The sequence below is a fragment of the Athene cunicularia genome (assembly GCF_003259725.1).
Source record: "Athene cunicularia isolate RWA chromosome 4 unlocalized genomic scaffold, athCun1 chr4_part1, whole genome shotgun sequence".
Classification (NCBI taxonomy): Eukaryota; Metazoa; Chordata; class Aves; order Strigiformes; family Strigidae; genus Athene; species Athene cunicularia.
Window position 1 is genome coordinate 25,545,256 of NW_020799098.1, and position 24,532 is coordinate 25,569,787.

The window sequence follows — 24,532 nt, forward strand, 5'->3', positions numbered from 1 at the left end:
GGGGGGGGGGGGGGGGGGGGGAGGATCACATTCCAGGCTCTTTGGGTTGCAAAATGTCAGTCTGATAATGGCACCCACATCTCTGACTTTACTTACTGTCAAGGGAGAAAAAAACAGATTTATCTTAGAATAAACGTAGTTATTTTTGTTTTTTTCTCAGCCTTTGCGATTATAATTAATGTTAAGACACTCTTTAAAACAAGGGATTTATTATAATGCAAGGGTGAGGATGGCTTCTATTGACCTTTTCCTCTGCTGGAGTTTCAGTGTTTTAGTATGTGCTGCTTGCACTGGAAAGAATTTATAATCACAGGGCTGTCAAAGACAACCATTGTTCTCCCTGCTCTGAACATGTGGGTCAGCTACAAGTGCTTTCATATCCCCCAGAGCCAGGAGCTGGCAAAGAGTAAAGAGCACAACTGAATTCTTCTGAGGCATCAGGAAAAGCATTTTGCATATTTTTCATTGCTGATTGCTTCAGAAAGACATCCCTCTTTCATAACAGGAATTTCACTTCAAGGTAGAGGGAGGCTGGGGCACACTGCTTCATTATTTTGCCGAGCTGAAGCAGCAACAAATGCTGTCTGCTGGTATCCTGGCCAGATACTATACATTGGCAAGGGGAGGGGGGGGTCTTTTGGAAAGCAGCAGACTTAAACCTGATGCAGGCACGATGTTAAGATTGTAGTGCCTTTGCCTGTGCTATGGACTATGGATGCCGTCAAGTTTCAGGTTACTTTTAGTTTTGATCGGTATTAACTTGCCTATTGCAACTTTTTCTCAGTTGATCGTACTAATCTAATGAGCAGGCTTTCCTCTTAATCAGCATAAAATTGGGGTTTGTTGCGAGCCTGCAATTTTGAAGGGGAAAAGGGGCAGAAAACAAGGAAACCCTTTTTTGGGGAGGAGATTTTCAGTATATAGGAAGATGCTTTGTTGTGTATGGATCTCATGGCTATGATCTGACGTGTATGGATCTCACGGGTATGTCAGTGGTTTCTTTATGAAGAGGTACCCACTGTAATTCCATGTAGGAAACAGAGGATATCGAGAGCCCAAAGCGCAGCATTCGTGACAGCGGCTATATAGACTGCTGGGACTCTGAACGCAGCGATTCCCTCTCCCCACCTCGCCACGGCAGAGATGATTCCTTTGACAGTCTGGACTCCTTTGGCTCCCGCTCGCAGCAGACACCATCTCCAGATGTAGTGCTCAGAGGGAGCAGCGATGGTAAGTACTGGTCACAGTGTAGCACATGTATAATGTTGTGACATGTAAGTAACATTTCTGGAGCAAATGTGCCATTCAGAAGCTGGATGCAGCCTCTGAATCATGTTAATCTGGCGGGAGAACTTCTCTGTGAACGCTCATTTGTGCTCCCTGAGACTTAGATGACTTTGCCAACAACTTGAAGTTTGTCTCAGTTAGGATAACGTAGCATTGGAAAATGAGTTACATCATTGCAGTGTAATTTTATGGTGGGAAGAGTGGGTTTCTGTGTTACAGTGTAAGAGGATGTTATGGAGACTCATTTTAACTTGTAAATTAGGCTGGAGCAAGAAGAAAGAGTGCAGGAACAAGGGAGATAATGAAGTGAATAAAATGTTTGCCTAAGTAGACCCGGGGCAGATAAATGACATAGAAATATCTTGGGAATGTCTGATACTTGACAGAGTTTTGAGGTCTGATATACAACATTTTACCAAATGTCATATTTGTTTTCATGGTATTTAGAAAATTGGGTGACATAATAACTCCCAACATCAAGGCTGTGGCCATCTTTGTACACCTTTGAATGAGGACGTACAACCCTAGGCTTACAGAAGGGGTGTTGCTTCTTTGCATTTCTTGTCTGATTCCCAGAGGCTTGTAAACACACCATGCTGGATGATGAATTATTTGCTAGAAACAGGTGTGGAGCATGCACTTAGATTACCTGTCATGAGCAGGATTCTGGTTCAGAACAAAAGGCTGCTTGACTGAGGCTCTCTCTGCATGGTTACGTTCCTGATGAATGGATGAATTGGTCAAACTGTCATCAGATGAAGTTATGTTCCACACATGAATCACTTCTCCTTAGTAATGTTACTTATTTAATAAAAAAAAAGGAAGGGCAGAAAGACTTTTGGTAGGAACCAGATGTTCATATAGCTTTTGGCAGCATGAAAGAAACTGGTGCTAATCATAACCGGACACGTGAGAGATTTCCTGAGGTGATGAGGAACTCCTTAAAACTGGAAAGCTGGAAGGGAGAGCTGGTATCACAGCTGAATTATGGAAGAGCTGTGTGGAAAGCAGGGCTAGGATCCACTCTGCTATTTTGAGTGGTCTGTGATACTAGGGCTGTTGGTGGTTGACCATCCAGAACCAGCTACTGGGGCTGAGTCCCTGAAACAGCTTCATGCCCTCTAAGACACTGAACAGAGCACAGTCTCCACATTACAAAGCATTTCTCTACCTTCCCAAATGACACGGAAGTGTGGTGTTGGCAAATAGGAACACCTCACATGCCCTGATCAAGAAGTGTTGCTCTGTCCTGGGTGCCTAAGTCCAGTGTCCCTACCTACTTGGAGCTGGTGGGCAGCCACTTACACATATCCTGTAGCTGCTTCCTATCAACTTCTGCTATATTAGCAGATTTTAGTATGGTTTTGTGGTTGATGGCTTGCCACAGCTAAGACATACTATCTCGTCATATTCTTGAGTCCATAACAAGACAAAATAAGTCACAGGCATACAAAGCTTGTTCTTAAAAATTAGTATTTAACCATATCCAGACCCAGGGTGCATGCAGATGCTGTGCACACATGTATGACTTGTCCAGCCAGCCCTTTCTAGTATGTCCCATTTTTCCTGCTTGCTCCTGCCATAACTTCACAGCTGTCTCCTCCAAGAGTTGCAGGTGAGGTGTAGCTTGGCTGACCTGTTTTCTGTCAAACCTCTTCCGGTGGCCCCAGCAAGCCAGAGTTTCACTGGAGTTTTGATAGAAATAATGTATATGTAGTTTTTGATAGAAATAATGTATATGCAAAGCTGAATGGAGAAAAAGGTTCTGCTTGTGTTACTTCTCTCTCCATTCAGATAGGAGATTTATAAACCAAATAATATGATAGTGAAATAAAACTATGATTCCTTCCACTCCTAGAAAAAAAAAAAAGAATGGAGATCATTTAAGTGATTCTAAAATGATGATTAGTTTAGGTGGAAGCAGTAATACTACCTCCACAAATGCCATTTGTAATTAGCCCTGCTGTTTAGGAACTGCTCTGGGTGTCCTGTGCAGACCCTGCTGTCCCTTGGCAAAAAGAAAAGAAAAAAAACCAGTGGTAGGGCAGAATAGTTTGTTTAAAACATAGTATAATTGCAGACTGACCTGCCCATAGAGTTGCTGATGTACTCAGGAATGAATAAAATCCTCTTGCTTGGCCAGCAGTTATGCATGGGTCCTTGTACAAAGGATCTGTGCATGTCTGTGGGGTATAAATGCTTGCCACAGGTTGTGGAAACTGGCTGCTGCTTCTTCTACTTCCAGATGCAGAAAAACAAAGTTAAGGTTATAGATGTATAGCATGGCTACATCTTCCATTCAGTGCTTTGCTTCAATTTTGCAAATTTGAGCTAAAAATAATTTCATGAGTAAAATATGAATAATTAAAGAATCTATTTGTCTTTGAAGTACTCAACTTGGGGATGCTGGTAGGCACATCAGTAATGAGGAGAGGAGTCTGTTCTAATTCCTCTGCTGCTGTGGTTATCTATTCCAGCATTTCTGTCTGCCAGTTCAAGGCTGGTTTTCATGTGATACAAAAATAAACACCAGAACAGACTCAGGAGCAGACAGAATAGCAAATAACAGTAAGGGATCTTATAATTTTCTTTTAGCTCCTCTGTGGCCCTGCTCAGTCGAATGATATTACAGCTCTTCAAACCTCAGCTATCCTCAGACACCCATAATTCTGTGGTAGTGTCTTCAGTTTTCATTTAGACATAGACTCAGGTTACCAATCATGGTGCTAGTTTTAACCAAAATTGTTCAAGCAAAATATGACTGGGAAAAAGTGCATTGTGATTTTTGTCTAACTAGCTCATTTCCATTGTGTCTTGTCTTTTCTTACTGTTCCCTTTCACTCTTCTTCGTCTTTCTCCAAGCAAATATTGAATAACTCAATCTGCTGCAAAAGCTCTTTGCAAATAACATTCCTAGCATATTTAGACCTCTTTTTCTTCCCCCACTTTGAATTATACACAAGCTACTTGTGATTTTTATTACTTCATTGTTTTCAGCTGTTCATTAGGTAGCTCAGTGAATTAGCTAGTTATTTACTAGTGTGAAGAACTAGCAAGGGGACACAACCTGGGTGGCTTCCCCACACCCTGAAAAGAGGAACAGCTATCGTATATGCAAGTGTTGCAAAAGGACCAAGGGTCAGAGATGTCCAATGCTGCAAAGCCGGGAGAGGATTTGAATGCGGGTGGGAGAAATGGCTGAGTATGCTCCATTTCACTCATCAAACCAGGGCCTGTGGTGATGTTACATTGCAGGGAGAGAACTGTTTCCATAGCTTCTTTGTGAATTACTTAAAAAGACTCATGATGTTGCAGGGAATCTAGTGAATGTCAGTGAAGTGGCTTCCAATGTGGCTATGAGGGCAGTTCCACTGCAAATGCTCTTTAAGGTATTCACGCTACCATTTGGGAGTTTCATTTTCAGGTTGGAAATGTCTTGCCTAAGTTTCTGTGATTTTAAATGGGTTGTAAATAGCAGGAACAAAATAAAGTAGTCAGTTCTGTTGATCTCCCGTCTTACTCTCTGTAACTCTTGATTTTTCTCTCTGACCTTATTTCTTTTCTTTGCCAGCAAATATTCTTCAGTCTTTGCTGTACTCATGTAAACTCTAAATCCTGAGATCCTTTCCCTCTCTCCTTGCACCTTCACATCTGAATGTCAAGTCTCTCTGTCTGTTTTGCAGTGTGCTAGACTGATTGACCAGGCAACTGATGAGACTGGAGAGAGATCACCTGAATCTTCTGGTTTATAGCAGCTGATGCTTATACTCAGCTGATGCTGTGTGCCTTCAAATTGCCATTAATGTGTGTGTGTAGAAACATACAGAGATTTCTGCTCTGCTGTAAATATACAGCATGCAGGCCTTTTTTGCTTGAGCTTGTGCTATGTACATATAAGTCTAGGTTCAAGAGTGTGAATCAGGTCAAATGTACCCATATGTACAACTAGAAGTCATTTGGGCTTTAGTCAGGTAAGCTTCTGTAGTGGTCCTGTGTGATTGACAAGTCTGGTCTAATCTGACCCTGTGTTTTTTCATGTAAGCTGTGGCTGAAGATGAGTTTTTCAGGGGGAGAAAATAAGGGTTGATGGAAAAAAATGTTTACTGTCTGTGTAGTTAGGATGGCTGCTACCTTCAGTGACTGATTTAAAAATATAAATACAGGTAGAAGTGGCCTCATTTTTTGGTGCTCACATGCTAAATGTAATTTTTTGGTGGTGTCTTCTCTGATTTATAATTTTAAAAAAACCAAACTTGGATGAAAGTGAAAAGAAGAGGGATTTTTTTCTCCTTCCTCACTAGGGAGAGGAAGTGACTCGGAAACTGACCTGCCACATAGAAAGATGCCAGATGTGAAAAAAGATGACATGTTGGCGAGGCGGACCTCACACGGTGAACCTAAATCAGCTGTGCCTTTTAACCAGTACCTCCCGAACAAGAGTAATCAGACATTCTATGTACCTGCTCCACTTCGGAAAAAGAAAGCTGAACGAGAAGAGTACCGAAAGAGCTGGAGCACGGCGACTTCACCACTAGGTGACAGACCTTTCAGGTAAGACCAACCTGTCCAACTTCTCCTTTCCTCAATGGTGATGCTTTAACACTTGCCTAATTTTCATTCTTTTCATGTGGTATATGAAGTTGTAATAAATCACTTACTGAGATGGTACCGATAAATTGTTTGTAGCAATTGGCAAAGGTGGTAGGAAAGCAATGAGTGTAAAATTATTGTCTTCATGTCATTATTTACCATATAATGCAACGCATAGCTTGTGTATGACAAGATGTTGGTTAATGTAAGTACCATGGATGTTGACTCAAACCCAAGGCTGGACAGAAATGTTCTGGATGATCTGTCTCAGTTCTCAATATAGTTACTCACTGACAAATGATCCTTATAAGTAATGTTTGATGTATTCAATCAAAAGAGGTAATAGTTTTGCTGTGTTTTTTAAAAATCAAGTTATTTTTGTGTTGTATTCTCTACACCAGTAGAGTTTATATAGCTGTGGATATGTGTTTCTGCGTGCTGGTTTTGTCAACTGATATTTCATTTAATTTGGCCTAAGAAGCAACTTCCATTAAAGAGCGTAATTATCTTCTTGGATCATTCCTCAGAATATCCTTTGGCGTCTTGATATCAACAAAATGTGCTTATAATAAGTGTATATGTTTCAGGCACAACATGCATTAAACTACCTTGTATAATTCAATAGCAAACCCCACCCTGAAACCATAGAAGAAGAACAGAATGAAACATCAGGACTGTGTGAAAAGGAGAAAGAGAGCTCCATGGCTCCTGAGGCAAGCTCCCTTAAAAGTCAAATAGGTTTGAATCAAAGCAAAGAAAACTCCATAGACCAGTCTCCTTCATGTGGTGCAAAAGAAACATCTGCACCCAAGGGGAAAGATGCAGAAGAGATCAGAAAATTAAGAAGACTTGAACAAGCTGGCATTAAGGTCATGTCAGCAGCCCAGCGCTATGGCAGGTTAGCCCAATGGTGTGAGAAATTGTGCACGTTTCACATATTTAGGATTGGCTGAAGTGTGGGTTGCCTCGATCCGCTGTGATTTCACTTCTAACAAAAATCCAGTCTGCCAAGCACTCACAACCGCTAGCGAAGGTCTTGGTCTGAAAAGGCTTGTGATGTGACAGCTGTGGATTGCACAGTTATAAGATGCTAACTGCATTTGTGTTGAGAAATTGTACTGTCTTATGGCACAAAGTAAACAGACTCCAAGAAAACTGCTACACAGACTACTTGTCACCTTCCACCTAATACTTTCTTGCATTTAATAAAAAATACATATAAATGTGCATTAAAAATGTCTTGTTTAGGCAAAAATTTCAGAAACTTACTTTACTTTTTGCCGATGGGCTGATTTAGTTTACTGAACCGCAGTTTTTAGGTGGTTAATATTTTTAGCTGTGTTAATAAATGATGCATTTATTTTTAATGGCAGGAACTATAAAAGTACAGTGCTTGTTAACACATGTACCAGTTAAAGCATGGACTCATAGTTCACCAATCATAATTTGACTGACTTTGGCATGGAGTATCAGTAGTTACTCACTTACTACCTGTGTTATTTATTTTTGGATGTTGTTCAATTTGGGTATTTCCTGTTCTTTAACTCGAGAGCTGAGTGATGGCTAGGCTCACTGCCCACACTTTTCCAGCATCTGATATCGGATCCTCATGAAAAATCTCTTTTTCTCATGGGGATGGCCCACAAAGCAGAATTTTAACCAACGTGTCCGAAGACTAGGCTCTTACAACTGATTAAAATGGTTTGGCTAAAGGGTAAGTGTCCAAACGTCCTCTTGTCCAAAACATTTTATTTATGATTGTGGGGTGAAATCCTGACAGTGAATAGTTTAGCAGATGCTAATCTACAGTCTGGGCTTTGAAATATTATAGTAAAAAGTACAGCTCTTATGTGATATAGCTTGTTTATAGATAGAGTGAAGCTTGTCTGCGGCCATATACAGATGTGCAATATGCAGATAAATCAGTCACAGTATACACGCTGTCATATGTCCTCTTCTTAGGTTTGCTTCACTGCTGTCAAGCTGCAAGTATTTGTGTGTGGTTGTGGGGTACTGCTTTAACAAAGCCAGATACTAATGAAGAGGAGCTACCTGTCATAAATTAGTCCTTCAGCTCAATTAGTGTGCTAGTCAATCAGCATTCCATAAGCCAGTAGGATGCTAGTATAATCCTGTTCTGTGTCCAAGGCTGTAGTGTTAATGGTAGTAATGTAGTAATAGCTTGTGTTCCACAGCGCAGTGCATAACAAATAGTACTGTTTACATTTGCATTTGGAGGATGCTCACCACATTGAGAGTCCCTTTTCCAACCCTGTGCTTGATCTACTGGCTTGATCTCCAAGAAAGAAACACATATGATCAAATGTGTGGTTCTTTGACAGGAAGTCAGGTCTCCTCTTTCCTTGGACAGTCTGTGGTCCTAACAGGGCTGAAGGAGAAGAGAGGAAAAATAACAAGCTGCTTTCCTTCCTTGCTCTCAGTGGAAGCACCTTGGGAATTTTGGCAGCTGGAGGAAGGAAGAGCTGCTGGTTTTCTGCCCCAGCTGAGGGTCAAAGAGCATATCTTTGTAGCCCAGGCTTCACCATAGCAAAGTAAGAGCCTGCTCCTGCGAATTGTAGGAATACACATCAGAAAAGGCACTGGAGTCAGAGGTCTGTAAGGAAAATAGTTTGTATGTGTAAGTGGAAGGATAGTGGATGAGAAGGGAAGAATTTGGTAGTGACCCTTTAGGATACAGGAGAGCATTTAATCATCTCTTTTAATGTCTCATTATCAGTCCCTATTCTTTGAACCTCTCCATTTTCTCTCTCCTTCTTGGCATCAAATTCAAATTTTCATGCGCTATTGACACTGACCAATTCTTAGTCTGTCTTGTTTCTGTATTCTGATTTTTTTTTTCTTTCACCTCTCTTATTCCCTTATCTTTCCATGAAGCCCGTCTCTCATTTTTTCATCTGAGATAGTCAGTTGTCTTCCAGTTCCTCTGAGTTCTTTACAAGCTGTTTCTTCTCAACATATTGACTTCTGGAGGACACCCACTGTGACTTTGAGTTCTACAAGGCATCTAATTGTTCCTAAAGCTGAAACTCAGTAGGGGACATTTCTGGGTCTGTCATAAGAAGGATTTGAACTTGTATGCAAATGTATTTTTTGCTTGGAATCTAAGTACTTATTTCCATTGCTGTAGCATGTTCTAGGAAAGGGCTTCACTGAACTAAGTGCTATACAAATGCATGCCAAAAAGCATTTCCCATTCCCAAATGACGATATTTTATTGCTTTATAGCATGTTGTTTTATTGATCTGTGATCCTCCTTGCTTGCTTATTGTCTGCATCTGCCTCTTATTTACACTACTGTATCTGAAAAGTAAGGATCAGATTAATGGAGATTCCCTAAAAAGAAGATAATTAAGTGTGTTGTAATAGATGATGGAGAGGAGGATGAGAGAGAGGAATGTGAGCAAACATTTTTGGCATGTTTGTTGCAAAATGGACATGCACTCTTGTCTTGACTGTGCATAAACATGCAAAACTCTTTTGTTGTTCTGAAATGCAGTATAAGGATCCACAAGCCTGTATGAGACCCTGCTTCAGGGAGTGTAAACGCCCGCAGTCTGACACTTTGGAAGCACCTGCTGTACCAGCATAGATGGGGATGGTGTTTCTGCAAGGGCTGGGGCCAGGTGTGCAATAGCAATTTGCAACTCTACAGGGAATTCTGGTCCATTGCAAGCTTCATATCTAGAGTCTTCACTATGTCTGTGGTAAACTGGTCTTCAAAAGCACTTTTCAGACCATGGCAGATTCAGGAGATTCAGGAGACCTCAAACTGTCACAACTAATCTCTGATTCCATTAAAAACAAAATGTAAATTAGTGGAAAATATTCTTAACCTAGAAACATTGCTGAAGTCTAGTTGCGTACTAAAAGCTGAAGTTCTTCAGTTACTCATTACAGTGACTCATAGTTGCTCTTTTGAACACTGTAACTCTATATTTCTTTGTTGCCAAAAGCACCATTCTCAGTAGTGCTACATTTGATGCTCTCAAGCTTCAATACCTTTGCGGACATGAGACTGAAAAATCCAGCAGTTTTTACTGAATAATAACTCGGTTATAGGTAGCTCTTAAAAACTAAAAGCATGAAACAGCACTCCCAACCAGCTGAACAAATACTCATCTTACTGATTTTCATTTATGAAGTAAATATAAACAGGATTTAATGGAGGATTACATGATTTTATACATGCCCTTTATGTCCAGGGTTCTGAAAATTATTTCCAAATTACTAGATTTCAGAAAGGGTAATGGTACCAGTAGTAGAGTCTGATTTAAAAAAAAATAAAGTTAATCATATGTACCCTGGCTTGTCTGGGAGAACAAGTCCCAGCATATATGACTTTCAGATAACTGTTTTCCTTTGTGCCTAAAACTTTAGGCACGGTCTATCTACTTCAGATCACTATGTTTTTTCTGAAGTTTTCATATTCTTTTACTGGGGGGAAAAAAAGATGGCTTAGGAAACCATAAATGGGAAATCAGGCTTATTCCCTGGTGGTCATCCTGTACTTACTGTATTGTAGGTTTATAAAGTAAATTGGATTTGGTCAAATTATGCTTGTATATTGACAACCTGTGATTTAGAACTTAGTGATGTAATATACCTGTTGAGCAGTGAAATTTGAACCTGAAGATGACCTTGTAGGCCTGTTGATTTTGTTATATACAAGTCAACATACTTAATAACATACTTCTTACCATATTCTTGGTAAGAAGTAGAAAAGTAGTGGGAGACTTTTGTAGAGTATTGTTCTAAGGGAAGCTGAGGGATTGGACCTCCCTTGCTCATGGAGGGTGTATGCAAAGCATACAGCAGCTCAGAGCCATCTGTTCCAGCTGTTTCTGAAGCTGTTGTGAACAGAGATGCTCCTGAGGGAGAGGGACAGCAGTTCCCTTTGGAGTGCCATCGGCCAGTGTTGTCTGTTGCCTTAAATGCAAGCTTGATCCTTCAAAGAGATCTGAGGAAAAAGTGGCCTTTGGCTAATTTGAGAGCATGCTCTCCACATCGCTAAAGGGGGTCCTGTTCATTGCAGCATGACAAGGCAAAGACAGGCAGTTTCACACTGCTCCTCTGTCCTCTGAGCCTGAGCCAGGCTGACTTGTCAGAGATGGTTTATGGCTTCCCTATAACTTTCTCCAGCAACTTTGTTGAGCAGTACTTTGAAAGGGCAGCTGAGGCTGTAAAATAAGTGGCATGTATAGTGGGCTTGCAGGACTTTAAAATGTTTAAACAACCAGCTAATTATACCAATACTGTTTTGGGTTTTTTTTAATAGAGAAACTCAAAGCAATCCCTGAGCTGTTTAGATTTGCTTTCTTAATGTCAGTCTGTTTAATCCTTTGTGATACGCTCTTTTTCCCTTTGTGTAGTAAGGTGTGCTATATGAAAGAGGAAATGCAAGATATTTGCAGCCTATGAAAGTACTGCATGGAACAGTCTACTGCTTGATGTCCAACTTCCTAAAATATTAATAAATACAATTTGATTTTTAAACGGGAGAGTTGCCTACCTCTTGACATCTGTCTTTCCAGTTTCCTTAAGAGTATTGACCATTACAAGTTAAAATAAGATTAATCTTTCTGGGCACAAGCTCTCAAGGGTCTTTATTGTCATAGTCTTCAAGCAAGAAACCATCAGGTTTCTGACCGAGGCCGATGGCAGTGTGTTCCAGCATGCCAGTATCATTGGTATACTAGTGCTATCATTGTAGCTACTGTAGGTCAGCATTGGCATAGAGGGCTTATTCTGGGGTGAAGGGAAGGTTAGTCAGGGAAAGAATCAAGTGTGGATATGTGTGAGAAGAAAAGCAGTTAATATTAGGGCAGGCAGTCTCAGTGATTACTCATGTCTTTTAAAAAAATAGAGCCATTAAGAAGGAAATATCTGATATTTCAGAATTCAGCAATGTTGGCCAGGGATCAGGTATTTGCATCAAATTTTCTTTTTCACATGTTCAAGTTTAATACTGCCATTTTCAGTACTACATTTATGTCATCTGGTATGTTAAACTAGTTCTTAGTGGTTCTTTTAGCTATAGCTAAAATAAGTAGAGATCCAACATGCTGATTTTTCTGTGTAAAGTCCTTGCAGATTTGTTACCTGTATATGATAAATTTTATTTATAGCAAGACTGTGTCCAATCTAACAGCAGCCTGGAGCATATTTGATTAACTGTGCTTGTTTTATGACCTCGAGATGAGTGCTGCCACTGCCCTCTCCTCCCCTGGTGCATCAAGAGATTTATTTAATTTTGCTCTGTGTCAGTAAAAAGCCAACATGTGAAGACAACAGAAGCACCCCAGACATCATCCTCCGCAAGGACAATCCCTTCATGACTTATTATCAAGGAAAGGATTCTGGTTCAGAAGATGAAGCAGCCAGCAGAGTTCCTGATTTAGAAAAGGATGACTTTGCTGCCCGGAGAGCCAGAATGAATCAACCCAAACACATAGTTCCATTTAACTCCTTTTTAATTGGACCCTATATAAATAAAGATAAAGGCAAACTGGAAGATGTTAAAAAGCCACTTCAGATGGAAAAGCAGGAACATGCAAGGTGTGCATTCATTACTTTTTTCTTTCTATTATAATGCTTGTTTTCACATGGCTTATTGCTGGTAGAACTAAAGCTGTCTTGGCTACAAAATACTTACAGGTAAAGTAAATGCATATGCTTTATTATGAAGTGAACGGGGAAAAAAAAAAAAAAAGTAGATTACCAACTGTGATTTTTTGTTAGAGTATCAAGACCAGGAGCTTAAATCGACTGTGAGTGTAAATAACATAAATATTACACACTTCTGTTTTCTAAGCTCGCAAGACACCTCATGAGCATTAGTAGTGAAGAATAAACTTAGAAGATAGGTTTTTCATCTTATTCCTTTTGCTGAGCATTTGCAATGCACATTTTTGGATGTGTTTGTTTCATCAAAGGCCCTTTTAATACACCTGCATAAAACAGACTCAGATAAGTCTTTAGTTAAGACTCTGAATATACTTCCCTGTTATACCGCACCAAATTGCGTTACACGTAGTGCTAATGTTTCTTATACAGGATCTTTTTTGGAAATGGAGCATGGTTTACAAGATTTCAGCCTAGAAAATCTCTTTCTTCAGTTCAGCGATACCGTCCTTTAAGAAGTTGCTGAACACAAGTATCTACTAGGCATAGTTCTTCTTCAGGAAATAAGTATATTTGTTTTATTTGTGCAAAGATAAGTGATCCTAGACAAAACCACTATATACACATTACAGTGTACCTTGACTGTAATAACTGATACATTCAGAAAACTTCTCTTAATACTTAGTAGCTCTTTTCAGTAATGCAAAATGTGCCTTTCAGCTGCTGGTAATTTGATTATATCAACATATGCTAATGACTATTTTGGCAGAGCATCTGAAGAGCACATAACCCAATTTTAATATTCTAATGCTATTGACATGACTCTAAGATCAAAGAAATTCTGTAGTACATTTGCGAGCAAAACTTGAATTCACTTCGCTAATAATATGAAAATGAGATACTTGTAACTATTTAAGAGAAAGCTTTTCTTGCTTGAGCTAGGAATAGAAGTCATGCAAAGAAGAGGTCTCAGTAGCGCTTTAGCGGGGTAGCATAGAGGAGAGTTTTCAACTTCAAATGAATTATTCCATGTTTACTTCCTAAAATTAATGTAAAACTAATCTTACAAATTCAGTTTTATCTTCTTGTGTTCTGAACCTCTTCTACTGACACTGATTGCTCCCTCAAAATATCTTTTCTTGCTGACCTGGAATGTGCATTAAATTAGAAGAAGACGGGTTCACATGGCATCAGCAAGGCAAGTAGTGACAAGCAAAGAGGACCCACTTCTGCAAACTGAGAAGACTGAGTCAGAGGAGGAACAGCAGCTGAAAGGGCCTTATACTGAGAGAGATGATTTGGCTAAACAGAAATCTCAAAGCACCCTTCATCAGCTGCAAGAAGATGTGACTTTTGTTAATGCCTCTATAACAAAAGCAGATCTGGACACCTGGAAAAGATTGAAACTGTCAGGGGAGCCCAGGTACGGTTTCTGCCCATGGACAGGATTGGCACCCTGAGAAGCATGTTTAGTTTGTCACAATCTGCTGTATGTGCTTGTGGTTTTAAACTTGAAGAATGCCTTGATAACAACCAGTCCTTACCTATTTCAGTTTTCAGGAGGAGTCCAAAATCTGTACAGGGATGCTCTCTAAAATGAAATGAAAATGTGTCCATCATTTAGAGTACTGTAGTAGTTTCACAGTCGCTTCCCTGATGGATGCTCTTAATATATCAGAAAGGTCCCTCTTGTCTTGTGACTCAAATCTGCTTTGAAGCTGCTCAGAGTTGAACTGTGCAAAGGTCCAAGTGGCACCACTAACTCTGTAGCACTATGCTACTGCTAACCAAGCTATCTTTAGGACTTGGGGAATAATACCTTGAGGGTGTTACCTGAGGATCAGCATCTCTGTGTTAATGTGTCCATACTGCTTTTGAGACCTGAGCTTATGTATCTGCATGGCATTGTACTCCAGCGGTAAGTAAATACACCAGCACTGTTTGTCATTGCAGCAGGGGTTTCAGAAGCCTCGTTGTATGCTGTAGATGTACTCTTATTGTAAATTAAACCTCTGCAAAGGGAGCTGGTATAAAGCAGTTATTCTAAGCTATTTCCCTGTGGAGATGAGCTATAATGTATGCAGGTGATTTGTGACTCCAGTAGGAAAGGATAACAACTCCTAGCCTTCCTGTTCAGACATGTGCCATTTTCTAATTAAAGGTGGCCAGCTGTTCAGGCATTCTTCTAACAATGTAGTTACTGTATGTAATTTTAACTCTAATACAGACTGTGAAAACTCAGTCATTCTCTTGTCTCAAGGATATTCATAGTCTCCTCATTACTTTTGAGGTGATTTATTAAAATCAAGATTCGGTCCTCTTGATTTTGAATAAGTGAATTGCCCTTGCTAGTGCTCTCATGCCACTGGAACTCCCCCATGACAAGATGGGTTTACTGGTGCCATGCAGTCCCATGTAGCGTGTGGCCTAGGTCTATGTGAGCAGATAAGGGAACTGTGGCTTTTCTATGGTGAAGAACTGAGTCTTGAATGAGCTGTGTGCTGCATTCCTTCCCCTAAGGAAGAGCTTGCATGGATGTGCTCCCAGAGTTTCCCCAATAGGCCTGCAGTATCTTCAGATTTTGTCCATCATTTGGGCCTCAGTATGCCATGACTGCTTGTACCTGTGTCCTTGAACTTTAAAATAAAACCCCTTCAAAACCTCAGGAGCATTTCATTTCCTCTATTCTGGGGTCTCATGTTGGGGGATTCTTTTATTCCTCATTCTGACTAGTGAAGAAGATTTCAAATGTCCCAGTGACACTCTGCCACCAGCTGAAATCACAAGGAAAGCAGCAGTCCATGATGATTTTGCTGTCCGCAAAAACAGAGCAAACAGAAAGGCTGGTAGCCCCAAGCAGAAGTTTGTGCATTTTGGGCCAGTAACTGAGATTGATCAACAGAAATGGGACAAGCTCGTTATTGGCAGAACTTCATCCAAGAGTGGAACAGAAGAAGAAAGCAAGAAAGACAGTGTGGAGAGTCACTCTGGTGTTGAAAGCTCTTCTTCAACTACTGTTGGCAATCTCAGGTTTGCTGAACACAGCAACGAAGTATCTAAGCCACAGAATGAGTCCAGGTATTTGGTGTGGCTTAGGAAGCACTGCTGAGCTGGAAAATGAGACCTGTTCTTGCCAGATGCTGATCTGCATGGGGGTGGACTGCAGCATAGACCTAAGAGCTGTTTACACGCACGGCCTTGTTCAGAAGTCATCTGATGCTTTCACAGTATCTTAACATGTTTAGGGTTACGCAAAACAACGCTGTGCAAAGGTCTTGTGAGAGCTTGCCTCAAAATTTCTGATGGGTGGTGAAATCACTGGTGTCTCAGAGTCTGAGCTGTCGTTCAAGTTTTCTGTGCTTCGTAAATTCCAGTGGCTTTGCTCTGCCTGCTTTCAGCACATTAGGAATTTGTCGTTCAGCTTGCTGGCCTTACTGATGTTCAAAAAATGCTTTCTTCAAACCTAATGAATTTACTTTCTTTTTGAAGATGTAATGCTGAAACCAGGGTGTATTGGTGCTCTGTGTTTCTGGCATTTATCTGGAGGAGAATTACAGCTCTGGGAAGTTAACCTATTAACAGATCTTACGTTTCTTTGGCTTTTCTTTAATCGCCAAGTCTGTCTATAGCAAGAATTTTTAATGAATACTTTTAGCAAGTAATTAATTCAGTTAAGTTTGTGTGTTTATAAAACATTTGCAAACTGAGTTGGAGGACTCCTCTTCTTACCTTTCATTTGACCTGAGAATGTTTTGTCTATCTCACTCCTCCTCTCAATCTCATCGCTAGTGAGGTAGCCAAGAGGTACGGATGACTCTTGCAGGAGAATGCCATTACCTGTCCCAGCTTTTGGCATCACCTCTGAGAAACAAACCCCATGCAGTTTGAACAAACGTCAAGAAAGCACTGAGGAAAAATGTGAAAGGCATTTACCAGACACAGAGAGATGATATGTTGGTTAGAAGGATGGGAGCTTTTCAGAGGCATACCACTAGCCCCATTCCCATACATTGTCCTCCCCTGTCAGTAGCTCCTCATCTGCTGCAGCAGTGGTAAGGGGAGCCAGTAGCTCATGAGAAGGATTTGAAGACTCTGCAGGAAACAGAAAGGTCAGAGAAGAGAAGCAGATCCCTCTGAGCTTCATGCCTGGTTTGTGTGTAGCGTTAGCTTGGATCAGTGAGCAGTGTTGTTCCATTCTTCACACAGCCTTGAAGGATGCATTTTACTCATTCATCATGGCATGTGTTCTGTTTTATGAAATTACTTACAGGAATGTATCCTATGAACATAAACCAGTCTGTTTTCTTTCCTAATATTTAAGTACTTCAGTTGTTAATTGCCATTCAGCATGAAAACAGTCTTTCATCTTTTGGGGGGATTTCTGTTGCAATCCATGGTGCTTTGTCCAGACTTTTATGCCAGCTTTCAAGTGAATAACCTCACATATATTTTTATGCAATCCCCAGCTTCTAACAGATCACCTACATAAGTGTGGTGTTCAACATGTTTCCTCTTGCTCTCACTCCTTGCACTGTAGCTAAAGATGGGTATTTGTCCATCACTCTGCAACTGTTTTGAGTAACAGTACCCCATGTTGCCTGAGCAGCCACTTGCCTTGGGGCTGCACAAGTGAGCATTATCATGGAACAGTGTCACTTGTCTCTCTGAGCAGTACTGTCACACGAGAAGAGAGCCAAGAACAGCTTGAAATCGCTCAGCTGCAGAGTGGGGGAACAGAAAACAAAGTGAAATTTCCAGACCCACAAAGAGATGACATGTTGGCCAGAAGAACTGGAGCTTTTCTAAAACAGCTTGGGCCCAGTGTTAAGCAGTTCCTTCCCATGCCATTTTCGAAGCAGCAGAATAAGCAGGGCACAACTACAGAACTTGAGAAGAAAACTCTGAGGTAAGAAAGTTGTGTTTCTCTCTTCCCCTCGTAGCTGGCCCTGTGGGCTGTTTGTCAAGATCTCTTGATCTGGAATACTTGCTGTTGGCCCAGCAGCAGTTTCTTCCATGTTTGCCCTTGATTCTGTGCCGACTCCTTCTGCTCAGAAGACAGCAGTGCAGGATTTCTGGCCCTTTTGGTAGAGCCCTGTAAAGACTCAGAGCAGAGCTCTACCAGATGCAAAATTCTAACAGCATGTGGAAATGGATACACATAGCAAGACTGCATTACATTTGTAGAGCTTTCTGGTTAAATATGAGCTAATCATTACAAATCTTTCCAGCTAGAAATAGAGGTGCTCGATATGGTAAGTTGGATGCTTGTCTGTGGCTTAACTGGTGCCAGTGACTTCCAAACAGGAAATCTAGAGATCCCAATATCCCTCCTGCTCGGTGTCTTCCTAAGCACCTTTGTTCAGATGCATGAGGCTATGTGGGGAAGTTGGCAGATCAAGCTTTTGAACAGAGTTTATTGGCTGGTTGAGCCACAAGCAAGTGGGAGTAGGAATGTTCCTGTTCATCAGCCTCTTCAAAGTGTATGAGGAGAAAGATATGCATGTGCCTGTGCATACACAGATGAAAAATTAGTGTACAGCCCAGCCAGGAGAAAAAAACCTCTCATTTATCATAGAATTGAACGGTGAATTGGTGTTGAGAAGACCTTAAGTTGAATAGATTAGTTCAAATATGTACTTAATATTTAAGTCTTTGGTGATGTCCAGGACAATTTGTGGTTTTGACATAGAGGAATGGAAGTACAAGCATTTGACTCTCTATTATGTTTTATGTACTTGCCTCACTTAGCTTGTCACCTATCAGCTGTTTGGGTTTGTGGGGGTTTTTTGTTAACTTACAGTTATGCTTTTCATTATGTATATGTGATTTTTCAAATGTTACTTAATACATCTCTTTGCACTGCTGCCTTTGGCTCACTCAGGCCTGAAAAATGTCCACAAGCCTGCATTAATAGCTCTGGAAAACCCGTAATACAACCACCACAAGAACAGCAGCCAGAGCAGGAAAAATGCAATCTCCCTCCTGCAGGACAAGAGGAGACTATTTGTACTCCCCAAGTGGGTGAATGTAGCCTTAATGAAGTCCACCTTGGTCAAATGTCTAAGCTTCAGGATGTTCCTGAGGAAAATAAAATGGAAACATTGTCATCCAAGGATGAGCATCTGCAAACGTGAGCTCTCTATGGTGTGAATGACGCAGCTTGTACGCCCATGTGCACACTTCAGAATTCAGATTGTGCATTGCCTGGTGTGTTTTCAGTCCAGACTAAAATACTGTATGTCAGTAACACACTTTTTAGAAACAAACAAAATTGTTGTGTAATGCATTTTCTTTTGAAATACTGAAATGAAAGCTAATTGAAACAAAATATTCGATTACAGTATATATGTTGAATTGCAAAGTAGGTTTATGAATAGCAGAGGTTCAGCTGGACTCTGCACTTTTAGAGATGTGTATCTTGCTTCTCCATGATTAGAAAATGTTGCAGTGTCAACTTTTGTACTTGATGTTCTTTTATTGTAAATCCCAGATGCAAATATGTGGCTTGCATGGCTCTAAACAAGACTGTCATTTTAGTGAATGACACTAATTTGTGTATTACCAGTACCTTTTTCCAGCTGTACCCCCCCCCAAAAAAAACCCAAACAAACCAACAACAACAAAAGGAAATCCTTCTCTCTTTCTGCCTGTAATATTTGTCTCTTCGTGCTTCAGTAATGTTTATTCTGAGCATTGCTGTGCAGTGTAACTGTTAAATTTTGTCTCCATCCATTGCATGTGTAGCACTTGCTGTAAATGGTAATATATTGTCTATTTTAACTATTTTTACACCCCTTTTAGGTATAGTTCATTTAGATACAGTATTATATAATGGGGGCATTAGTATGGGGTATGGGAGGTTTGGTTGGTGTTCTTATCTAGTTTGATCTCCAGATGATTAGGTAAGTCTTGCTTGCTGCATACATAATCCCTGAACAGTCCGATTCTTTTTTTGGTTATCTTTACTAGTACAGGTTGGATGTGCAAGTGACAGTTACCCAAATTATATGAGTCCAGTTGCAATTACTACTTAATGTATTTATCAACACTACTCTAATTTTATATTTGGTCTTGTAGATTCGGCCCCAGAACTGCTGTGTCTGATGACGCAGAGTAAGTTGTTTTGTGTTCACAAGATTCTGTTTTAAACAACTTACACTGCATGCTTTCCCGTCTTTCTACTAATTTAAAATGCAGTTGATGCCTCATTATTATTTTGCAGTGTTCCAGCAAATAAATTTTTCAGAAAAGCACTGAAAAATGGTATGCAGTATGGCTTACATTGCAGCTAAAAAGAGTTTTTATATAAAAGCCCGTAAAAACTGAGCGTAACACTAATGTCCAGCTGTTGCTTAAAGTATTATTTCTTCCTCCTTTTCTTTTGTTTTTCTTCTGAATTTCCATTGCCTCTAATCAGCTACCTCTCTCAAGTAAAGAGAGTTGGGTTGAATCTGGGCTGGGTGTTGAGGAAAAAAATGAAGTATGACCTATACAGGAAGAAAAAAGAATTCCCAAAGTAAAATAAAATCCACTGTCATCTTTAGAATATCAGCAAAATGCATCTTCAGCTGTTCCTTTATTGTATTTTACAAAATTTCTCTTGAATCCCTTCTAGGTTGGGTTTAGTTTAATAATGTACTAAACTTAATTTTTTTAAACTCTTCACCTCGATGCTTTACTTTTGACAGAAGGAGTAGGACTGTGACATTTATTGCACTCAAACATTTTAACTGTGTATTGCACGCATGTCAACTGTAGTTCAGAATAGTATGCAGTCATTTAGAATGCTTTTTGAAAGTGTTAGCTATTCCTACAAAGTGCAGGCATTTAGAAGCAAAGATATAGTTGTGAACTACCCACATAATAATGTCCTTAATATCTTCCTTCTGTTCACAGAAATGCACGACCTTCTCTGTCTCCCAGATTAAATCACAGAATAGAAAGAAATTGAGGGTTTTTTATAACTAGTATATACAGAGACTCATATATGATTTTTCACCCTTTCCTCTACCGATAAAGGCTAGAATCATGGACTGAATATTCTTTAGAAGATCTGTAATAACTTTATGCTGAGCGAAGCCTGTGTCCTCTGACCACAGAAATCTGTTCAGTCAAATGAAGAGATAAGATGAAAAGAGCATAACAACACAGAAGTGTTATACTTAACAATGGGGACTTTCCTGCCATTTCAGAAAGCCTACTTATCTGATTGATTTGTTCATTTGTTTTCCTCCATTTTTGCATGTCTGTATTAAATGCAAACATGGGAGAAGGTACATGGAGATGCCTTCAAAGAGGCATTGCAGTGGGTTTGGCTGTATAATGTGAAACTAGCAAAGACGAACAAATCACATTGTTTATTCCACATTGATTCTGATTTTGTTTTAAAAGGCAAAACAATACATGTTCGAGCCTCGTTGTCATCCTTTCCAGATGTGCCACAGTTTACAAAGCAACTGTTTTCCTAAACTGTCTTTTAAGTTCTTATAAATGTAAGATTGTGTTTTTCCTTCTGAAGAACTACTTACGAAGAATCTAATAAAATTTGGCTCTCATGTAGGAAAAATAAATTGAACTGGCATTTAAAATGCTTCCAAAATATTTGTCAAGTCTCCTTTGAAAACTCTGTAACTTGAATTTAGTCTTAGACTAGGTGCTGTTTATTCTGGCAGCAAAACTAGAAACTCCTTTGTTAGAGTGACAAAGTTTTTCTTCACTGGTTAGGTTATGCTAGATACTGTCATCAGCCCTGGTCCCAAGGTCCAGAAGATGCAATACTTAGTGTGTGGCTGCTGATCAGGCCCATTACCATCTCCCAAAGAGATGGCGCTGAATTCTGGTAGTAGCAGGACAGTCCAGCGTGAGTTTAGCCTTATGCTTTATAGTTTAAGCCTGACAAGCAAATAATCGTGAGCTGAGATTTTTGAGTGTTAGTTTACTAGAGTCTGATTCTTTAGCCAGACAGCCTGTCGCTTTTTGTGTTTTACTGGGGTTTCTTAAGTGTTAGTATGCCTGTAAAATGGTAATGCAGCCACATAATAAATGCCTTACATAACGATTTTTAACATATTCTCATAAAAATAAGTTTTTTACTTTATTTCTTGCTTTTAAGTTAAACAGTCTGAGTACTCAAATCCTTGACAACTTTTTTTAGCCAACACTTGTTCAGACCTGCTCAAAAAAAAAAAAAAGAAAAATGCTGCATATCACTGACAAGAACAACTGTAATTTACAAGAATAAAATAGTGTGACTTAAAAATCACATCATCCCCAAGTTCTAGCCCTCCAAAATACACTGTTGATCTGTACAGTGTTTTTTCCCAGATCTCTGTTAGAACAGCAGGTCTGGTATGCTGGTTAGCAGAAAGTCCTTTTGCTTCCAGATGGAGTTTGAATATGATCCCCAGAGCTTTGCTAAGGGCAGAAAAATCATGAACATGAATTTGGTGCAGTTGCATCTTTCCCATCTACTTGTATGCCATGTGCCTGCTGGCCTAGTGTGTGGTTGAAGGAAGGAGTAAATCTCGTTCTGTTCATGTGGGTGTTAGTGATGGGCTGGAGCCATTTGTAGTTTATATAAGAAAGAACTAAGGAGAAAATTATGTGGGACTCATGGTGAAAGTGTCTTTTGTCAGAAGCTCAGAGTTTTAGCGTCTTGGATTATTTTCTAAGGATGAACTTGTCAGGCAGAGAAGTTGATGTAGACCTTTCAGTGGGCCATGTCCGTGTATTCAGGAAAGCAGGTGGTTCTCCTTAATGTGTTGGTCAGAGCAGACAGAGCACAGTGCTTTGAGATGTGGCTCCTTCAGATTGCTCTCTTGGGAAGATACATGTTGCTGCAGAGTTGATGTTTGAGCCTGCCTGGTTGTTTATCCATGGCAATGAAGATCCAGCAGCAGAAAGTGACAACTAGAGTAGAAGGTGCATGTGGGGTTGTAGTATAGTTTGATTCCTGGCCTAGGCTGAAGACTTTTCCAGAGTCCTTTTTTTTTTTTTTTTTTTGCATTGTTAACAGCCATAAAACCTTTGGTTTTGCTGTCTTTGTGCACCCTGAGAGACCCAAGTAAACACAGGGAATAAATACTAGCCTTTTATTAGGACTCATGATTTTTATTTTCTCATCCCAAATGGCAGAGAGTGAGTGCTCATGCACTGTACTAGAACCAGTTACCACTGTTTCAGGTCTTCTGTTTTCTTCTTCTGTATGTGAATGAAAAATTCTCCGGAGATGAATGAAGGGTACGAGAAAGGAGCTACACAAACAGTTTGACCCAGTAGGCACAAGGTGGCAAATACTTTACGTTAAAGGCGTGATTTTCAAAAGCTCTTAAACTGCCATAAACCATTTAAGGGTGACTTTATTACAAGTTACGCATCTCTCAACCTACCTCACCAGTCTGCAAAATATGGCTGATATTTAAATGTTCCTTAGTAGGTGATATGCCTTTAGCTTTAAAAACAACAAAATTTGCCACCTCTTTAGGTTCTGTTATTTAGAAGTACTCCGATCCAATCCTGAGCTATGCAAACCTTGAACTACCCAAAGAGTAACCCAAACTAGTGTACCGCTCAGCACTCAAAGGGGCAGAGAACAGTAATATGCTAACCTTGCTGTTCATGCCTACAGACAATAATAGGATGTGTATTCTGTCCTTCATTTCTGAGTAAATACTTACTAACAGGATGGGATCTGTGCATGTCCTTTTCCATCCTTCCCTGGAGAGTGGTTCATTCTCATCTTTGCTTGCCTAAATACAAATGTTGGCTGAATATATATATATGCACAACTTTCTGTGTCTAATCGCTTTGATTACTATGGACACAGTCGCCTACGATTTTATCTTCATTGGGTGCTTCTCCTGCTAGTTGGCTCACTTAAAGCTGTGGATGGTCATTTGGAGACTGCTGTGAAATCACTTCATGTGAAACTGCATGGCTTTTTTTTTGCTTTTTGCTTTTAATGGCACAACTGAGGTCCCTTTTTACTAATGGGTGGTGGTGGGGCAGTATTAAGTATGTTATCTTCATGTGAAGATCTTTACATAATATGTGAATGGATGTATAATATCAAACCATGATTTTTTTTTTTCCTTTAACTCTCCAAAGGCCAGGGACAGAAATAGAATGTATAGAAAGAAACTATTTTGTCCTGAATGTCATCTTTTTCTTGTTAAGTTAGCTGTATTAATAAGTTGGTGCTGAGAGCTCTGAGTTTCTTCAAGGCAGGGAGGGGAGAGGAGGAAGTACCATTCTGTTTGCACTGTGTGTACTTCTCTGGGCATGCTCTCTCTGGTTTTGTAGCCATAGCATTTAGTCAACCATGCTGCCCCAAATATACTTCTCAAGCCTCTCTTGTTTTACACTAAAATGGAAACTTCTGTCTGCAGTGTTATTTGGAGGGGTCTTGAAAACTCAGTGGGAAACAAATCTTCAGAACTTAAAATGTTCTGAACTCTGCACTGAATAGAATTATTTTGATAAGAGCTATTGATGGAGGTGTAATGTTAGTAATGCTTCTTAGTGAGAGGCAAAGTTGCAGTCAACTAACAAAAACAAGAGGAAGTTGAGGAGTATAATGCCTGAAGTACTATGGGAGCCATAGGGATGCTAACTGGTCCTTCTAGGGGACTTGCTTTTGGGAGCTTTGTAACAGTGCAGGTGTCTGATTCTGCTGTAGCACCCTCATGTGGCTTTAGCTCTAACAAGATGGAGGAATATAAGCCTGTAAATAATGCTGCACTACTTCATAATTCCCCCTTGTTTAGGAGTATGAGCATGTTTGACATGAGATGTGAAGAAGAAGCTGTGACTCAGCCTCATAGCAAAGCTCGCCATGAGAAACTGCAGAACATAAACAACCAGCTGAAAGAGGATGAGACCAGATGGCAAGATGTAAGTGCAATATTGTCTGTAGTGCTGACATTGAGGCCAGCTACCTAGGCAAAATCTACAGTTGTTCTCTAGCACTAAAATAATTGGGAGCTTTTCTTTCCTTTCTTTCTTCCCCCCCCCC

At 40.1% G+C, this 24,532-nt stretch overlaps 1 protein-coding gene across 1 annotated transcript in view; it reads left to right on the top strand.

The window, feature by feature from the left end:
• Positions 1-24,532, top strand: part of LIMCH1 (LIM and calponin homology domains 1) — a 111,976-nt gene that overhangs the window by 45,912 nt on the left and 41,532 nt on the right. The window contains 13 exon segments of the mRNA XM_026847119.1: positions 1,035-1,230; positions 5,589-5,838; positions 6,503-6,775; positions 12,163-12,453; positions 13,688-13,942; positions 15,253-15,597; positions 16,309-16,320; positions 16,322-16,456; positions 16,458-16,628; positions 17,192-17,425; positions 18,401-18,649; positions 19,597-19,632; positions 24,285-24,411. Of these exon segments, the coding sequence (XP_026702920.1) occupies positions 1,035-1,230; positions 5,589-5,838; positions 6,503-6,775; positions 12,163-12,453; positions 13,688-13,942; positions 15,253-15,597; positions 16,309-16,320; positions 16,322-16,456; positions 16,458-16,628; positions 17,192-17,425; positions 18,401-18,649; positions 19,597-19,632; positions 24,285-24,411 (2,574 nt within the window).